Source organism: Cherax quadricarinatus, chromosome 19 (genome assembly GCF_038502225.1).
Source record: "Cherax quadricarinatus isolate ZL_2023a chromosome 19, ASM3850222v1, whole genome shotgun sequence".
Classification (NCBI taxonomy): Eukaryota; Metazoa; Arthropoda; class Malacostraca; order Decapoda; family Parastacidae; genus Cherax; species Cherax quadricarinatus.
The window spans coordinates 36,055,650-36,063,149 of record NC_091310.1 but is presented as its reverse complement, the minus strand read 5'-3'; the positions used below and the strand labels follow the sequence as shown (position 1 = coordinate 36,063,149).

Here is a 7,500-nt window from a genome sequence, read left to right as displayed (position 1 = left end):
TTCGTTGGAGAGCAGTGAGATGTCCTTGTTCATACAATGTGGGTAGTGGTGTAAATATTATGCAGAAAATTTGGAGTGTGGAAATTAGGAAAAGGTGTGGAGTTAATAAAAGTATTAGTCAGAGGCAGAAGAGGGGTTGTTGAGGTGGTTTCTGGTCATTTAGAGAGAATGGATCAAAGTAGAATGACATGGAAAGCATATACTGTAAATCTATAGGGCTGAAGTAGGTAGGGTCAGCCCTCAAAGGGCTGATAGAGGGGGTAAAGGAGGCTTCATGGGCAAGGGGCTTGACTTCCAGCAAGCATGCATGAGCGTGTTAGATAGGAGTGAATGGAGACGAATGGTACTGGGACCTGGGATGCATCTGCTGGAGTGTGAGCAGGGTAATATTTCTAGTGAAGGGATCTAGGAAACCGTTATTTCTATATATAGCCTGACTTGAAACTGGAAATGGGAAGTACAATGCCTGCACTCCTAAAGGAGGGATGGGATATTGGGCAGCTCTGAGGATATACAGTATCTTATACATATATGCTTTTCTAACTGTTGTATTCTGAGCACTCTTATAAAGCAGTGATAATGTGAGGTGGTGAAAGTGTTGAATGATGATGAAAGTATTTTTTGGGGATTTTTTCTTTTTGGGTCACCCTGCCTCGTGGGAGACGGCCGACTTGTTGAAAAAAAAAAATATATATATATATATATACACACATGTATATATATATATAGAGCTAATATTAATAAAGTTTAGAACTTTAACCCGTAAATAGCTTATCAAAAAGTAGGGATCTCTTAACTTGTCAAACTCCTTAAAAGAGAGAGAGAGAGAGAGAGAGAGAGAGAGAGAGAGAGAGAGACAGACAGACAGACAGACAGAGAGAGACAGACAGACAGAGACAGACAGACAGAGACAGACAGAGAGACAGAGACAGACAGACAGAGAGACAGAGACAGACAGAGAGAAAATTACAGGTTGACAATCACTAATAAAGCATCATCAGGACCTGTAGGGTGCCAGTTTAGTGATTTTGCTGGATTACACAGTGGTTAGGTTAGAATAAATTTAACCCAATAGCGATATTTTCTTTCACGCATTCATGCATTTCACCTAATTTTACGGACTATTTCGCCATTCCATTGTTCCAGTTCACTAAACTCATAGCTATTTCGCTTAGTATTCCTTCTATTCTGTTTATTGATTACAAGAAACTGCCTATTTACCTATTCCACCTACCAACAAAGTAATAAATATAGGCATTTCGCCAATTTCACACACAAATTCTACTATGATGCCACCTCAAAACAGGGTCCAGAATAAAGAATGCTGACATTCCTAGCACTAAAATAACATTTTCTCTGTTCGTTAGTCATGTCTCCAGGCCCCTTTTATATTACGCTTGCTTTCCATTTTGAATTTTTATTCACATAAAAAACAGAAGATTTACTGTTATGCAGACTACTGCATTATCGTAATAATTGTATAAATAATGTCAACCCATTCATGACTGTGTATTAGACTGTCCAGCTGGACACGTATTGGAAGGTGACATCATTTGTTTACCCTTGAGCATCGGCAAAAATCAAACATTTCCGCTACTTTGAGCTCAATTTTAAGGTACTTTCCGACGTGAAACCAATCAAAATTATATATATTTCTGTAATATATCTTCCATTTTTTTGATGAGACCAAAAAAATGAGAATACAACCATACAAACCATACGAAAATACACCGCAAAGTCACTGTTTTACACCAAAAGCACAGTCGCCTTTTTTTTTTCATTATGCACTGTATGCTGCAGGATTGCCCTTCACCAAATTGTAGCATTCTCATACTGTAAACTACTAAAACTACTCCTGAATCATATTTCATAAAAAGCATTTTTGAATACATGAATATATGCTTTTGTTTGTATAAATTTGATTCTTTTTTTTTTTTTTTTTTTCAACAAGTCGGCCGCCTCCCAATTTGAGGCAGGGTGACCCAAAAAAAGAGCAGTAATCCCAAAAAGAAAATACTTTCTACTCATCATTCAACACTCTCACCACACTCACACATTATCATCAGCTTTTGCAGAGGTGTGCTTCAGAATATAACAGTTTAGAAGCATATATCGTGAGCAGAGATACACAACATATCCCTCCAACTGCCATATCCCAAACCTCCTTTAAAGTGCAGGCATTGTAATTTCCCATTTCCAGGACTGTCCGACTATATGAAAATAACCGGTTTCTGAATCCTTTCACTAAACATTACCCTGCTCACACCTCCAACAGATCGTCAGGTCCTAAGTATCATTCATCTCCATTCACTCCCATCTAACACGCCATGCACGCTTGCTGGAAGTCCAAGCCTCACCCACAAAAACCTCCTTTACTCCCCTCTTTCCAACTCCTCTTCGAGGACGAATTTCAATTTCTCTTCTTCCCTATAGATTTATAAGGCTCTATGTCATTCTCCTACTTTGATCCATTCTTCTTAAAATGACCAAACCACCTCAACAACCCCTCTTCTGCCCTCTGACTAATGCTTTATTAACTCCACACCTTCTCCTAATTTCATTAGTACCAATTTTCTGCATAATATTTATACTCACACATTGCCCTTTAGACAGGACATCTCCACTGCCTTCCACCATCTCTCGCTAAGCTGCATTTACCACTCCAAGCTTCACATCCATAAGAGTGTTGGTACTACTATACTTTCATATTCCCTCTCTTTGCCTCCATAGATAACGCTTGACTCCACATATACCAACGCACCACTCACCTTTTCCTCATCACCTCATGATTGACCTCATCCTTCATAAATCCATCTCACGACACGTCAACTCCCAAGTATCTGAAAATACTACTTTTCCATACTCCTCCTCCCAAATTTGATATCCACTTTTTCTTTATCTAAATCATTTGATACCTCAATACCTTACTCTTTCTATGTTCACTTTCAACTTACCTTTACACACATTCTCAAACTCATCCACTAACCTTGCACCTTTTCTGAATTCTATAAGCACAGTATCATCAGTAAAAAGTACTGTGTCAATTCATTTTGAATTTGATTCCCATAATTTAATCCACCTCTCCAACACCCTGTATTTACTTCTTTTTACAACCCCATCTATAAATATATTAAACAACTACGGTGACATTACATCCCTGTCTAAGACCTACTTTTACCGGGAAGTATTCTCCTCTTTCTACACACCCCAACTCTGAGCCTCACTATCCTCATAAAAGCTCTTACAGCATTTAGTAACTTACCACCTATTCCATATACTTGCACATCTGCCACATTGCTCTCTATCCACTTATCATATGCCTTTTCTAAATCTTATAAATGCAATAAAACTTCCCCTTACTTTATCTAAATACTGTTCACATATATGCCTAATGTAAACACTTGATCTACATGAACTTACCCACTCCTGAAACCTCCTTGTTCGGTCTCAATTCTACATCTCTGTCTTACCTCTAATTTTTTCAATTATAACTTACCGTATACTTTCTCCTGGTATACCTAGTAAACTTATTCCTCTATAATTTTTGCTAATCTTTTGTCCCCTTTCCCTATATAAAGGACTATACATGCCTCCGCCAATCCTCAGGTACTTTCCCCTCTTCATACATTTATTAAACAAAAGTACCAACCACTCCAACACCATATCCTCTGCTTTTAACATTTCTGTCATGATCCCATCAGTTCCAGCTGCTTTACTCCTTTCATTCACGTAATGCCTCACGCGACTCCACCACACTTACAGTCTGCCTTCACTACTAAAAGATGGTATACCTCCCTGGCTGGTGCATGAAATTACCGCTCTCCTTCTTTCCTTAACATTTAAAAGTTCCCAAAATATTCTCATTATCTACCTAATACCTCCTCTCCCCATCTACTAACTCCCCTACTTGTTTTTAACTGACAACCATACTTTCCCTAGGCTTTAACTTGTTTAACTCAATTCCAAATTTTTCTTATTTTCATTAAATTTCTTGACAGTGCCTCTAATTTTCATCTGCCTCCTTTGCACTCTCTCACCACTCTCTTCACCTTCTTTTACTCCATACTCTGCTCTTCTTATAACACTCTCTGCTTTGTAAAACCTCTCTAGAGCTACCTTTTCTCTTTATCACACTCCTTTACTTCATCATTCCACCAATCACTCCTCTTTCCTCCTGCCCCCCACCTCCTATAACTACAAACTTCTGCCCACATTCTAATACTGCATTTTAAAACTATTCCAACCTCTTCAACCCCACTACTCATCTGCACTAGCCCACCTTTCTGCAATAGTCGCTATATCTCGCCCGAACTTCCTCCTCCTTAGTTTATACACTTTCACCTCCCCTCTTACTTGTTGTTGCCACCTTCCTCTTTCCCATCTACCTCTTACTCTAACTGTAGCTACAACTAAATAATGATCCATATATCAGTTGCCTCTATAAACATGTACATCCTGGAGCCTACCCATCAACCTTTTATCCACCAATACATAATCTAACAAACTACTTTCTATTATTGTATATGCATCATACTCCTTGTATATTTATTTATCCCCTCTTTTTTCATAAAATATGTATTACTTATTACCAAATTTCTTTTTCTACACATAGCTCAATTAAAGCTCCTCATTTACATTTACCCTGGCACCCCAAAATTACTTCACTACTCCTCCATAACATTTGACCCACTTTAGCATTGAAATCCCCAACCACTCATTACTTCCCACACTTGATTCAAAACTCCCACTTATCTACTCAACATTTCCCAGAATCTCTCTCTCCTCTTACACTTCTTTCCAGGCATAAGCACGCTACTATAACCCACTTTCACATCCAATCTTTATTTTAGCTCCAACTATGATAATTTCTTTAGTGATAAGTAGTCAGTAAGCCATTAAATTGTTAGCCCATAATGCCTAGGTACACATAGGGAGGCTTCTTTCTTTTGCACTGCAACCCATTATTGTAAAAATATAATCTCAATGTACTACTTGCAAAGAAATGACTAAATTTGAATTTGAATACTGCACACTTATGACACAGACCTATTTTCTCATATGTAGGCCCAAATTTACCGGTCTCAGTTTATCTGAGTGAGCTGAGCTTATGGAGACCGACAGTGGCTTCAAAGCCACCTTATCTTTTATGTACAATGTATGTGCTTTACACAATGAGAAGCATTTCTTTTATTCATTGGAACCATGGCTAGGGCTATAAGTGACCAGGTTATAACAATAAATGGAGAAAAAGTAATTGGAATGACTTATGCAGCAAGTAGCACTACCGAATGGTAGCGGCAGGTTGGTGTGGCAACCCCAGAAATTTGAAATTATGCTTGCCGAAAATAGTGCTGGATTACTGATGGAACCGGATTACTGATTGTTGGATTAATGATGGCCAACCTATATATGCATAATATCAAGGTTCTAAGACTTTCCATGTACTTATTTCACCAGTAAACAAAACCAGCCAATATATAGTACAATAAAAAAAAAATAGACTTTCATAGTAATAAAACTGTCCAAAAGCCTGCACAATTTTCTCCAATTCAACTAGATTTTACTTCAATATTTGTATCAACTTCTCCCAATATTATCATCTCACCTCCCAAGAGTGACCTCTCCTCACTTGCAACACCAGACTATGTCCTTTTCACAAGCCCATTTTACTACTTATCATACTGTATACACATGCCACATCACCATGCGTACAGCCAGGTCACCACATGGACAAGACTCAGGCTGGGACTATGCTAGAGAATCAAACAGGAACTATGTATACAATATCCAGTTGGTACTTACACAGGGCAACTGTAAGTGTGGGCTGACCAAACTGCATCACACTTACCAAAGCCTTCAAGGTCCAAGTCATTATTAACAGCAATGTCCAGGAGGTTGTCCCCTTCCTTTCCCTTTACGGTGAATTTCATTCCGTCCACTTTCTCGTACGTTACCTCAAGCCTGTTAGGGTATGATAAACTCGACATAAATTATGTTAATTTCATAAATAGCCTTCAGTGTTACTGCTTACACTTATTTTTCTATTTCAATTACAAATTTAAAAGTTATTTCTTTTGCTGACCAGATGTACTTATTTCTCTCAAGAAAAGGAAAGAGGGACATGTAAGAAAAAAGGAAGCAGGTTTTGATATTTACAGAGCACTTAGACCTATGAGATCATTAACCCTTTGACTGTTTTGGTTGTATATATACGTCTTACGAGCCAGTGTTTCAGACGTATATATACTCAATAATTCTAGCGGCTTCAAATCAAGCGGAAGAAACCTGGTAAATCACATGTGAGAGAATGGTCTGTGTGGTCAGTGTGCACCACATAAAATCCTGCATTACATTAGCACAGAATGAGAAAACTGATCGCTTTTGGATTAAACACTGACTTTGAGGTGTATTTGCATAGTATTTATCGATGTATTTCAGTTTTCATGGTCTTAGGTGATAAAATGGAAAACATATTACAGAAATAGAGATGATTTTCATTACTTTGACTTTATGAAAACGACCTTGAAACTGAGCCAAAGTAGGCAGAAATGTTCACTTACCAATATTCAGGAGTAAACAACTACACCACACGTCCAATACACGCCAACTGGGAGTTTAATATTCTTTCACTAGTGCAATTGATATTATTTATACCATTTTACAATAATGCAGTAGTCTGTATAACAGTAAATTTTGTATTTTTTAAAAGTGAATAAAAATCAAAATAGAAAGTACACATATAAGAGGGCCTAGAGATGCACTAATGAACAGAGGATATGCTATTTTAGTGCCAAGAATGTCTAATTGTTTATTCTGGAATCTTCATTTTGAAATCTGCACTTTTTAAGTTTATGAAATTGACAAATTGCCATTTTCTGACTACAATATTGGGTAGTCCAAACTGGTAAATGGGAGGTTTTTGTACTCAGCTGATAGATAAAATGGAGTCAAAGAAATAGCCATGAGTTTCATTAACTGGAACAACTTGGACCACATTAGCTTGTGTCATGCAACCGCCAATACGCATATGTCGCCGAGACTGCTAATCTCGTGAGGAGCGAATTCCTTGAGTTTCAACAAATTTCAAACGCTTGCGTCATTGCTACCATCGAAAAGATTCTTATCATTTCATAAGAAAAATAATTTTTTTTTTTTTTTTTCAAAAATTTAGCGATATAGGTTTTGACAGTTTCGCAAAGGCCTGTGCCAGTCAAAGGGTTAAAGAGACTCGGGCATAAACAAAACCACAGCACACATGGTGGGGCTTGGATTCTGCAAAAGAGCTGTGGCCCAGGCTCAGCGCATATTGACTGGGCTGGCTATTAATAAAATTCATCCAACTGAAGAGACTACACACCAGCAGAGATAGTACAATACACTGTGACTAGAATTGCAAGTTTTTACACAATCTCCCGACATGGTTACGATGAACTCTAGCCTAGTCTCTTCCGCGCCAATATCATGACTCATGAAATCTTAATAACACGACTGAGTCAGGAT

At 37.9% G+C, this 7,500-nt stretch overlaps 1 protein-coding gene across 4 annotated transcripts in view; it reads right to left on the bottom strand.

Annotated features, from left to right (window-relative positions):
• Positions 1-7,500, bottom strand: part of LOC128688319 (putative uncharacterized protein DDB_G0271606) — a 135,959-nt gene that overhangs the window by 106,249 nt on the left and 22,210 nt on the right. For all 4 annotated transcript variants that reach the window (XM_070086652.1, XM_070086654.1, XM_070086653.1 and 1 more), the window contains one exon: positions 5,849-5,961. In XM_070086652.1, coding sequence (XP_069942753.1) covers positions 5,849-5,961 — 113 coding nt within the window. Of the gene's footprint in view, positions 1-5,848; positions 5,962-7,500 lie in introns of those variants that run through there.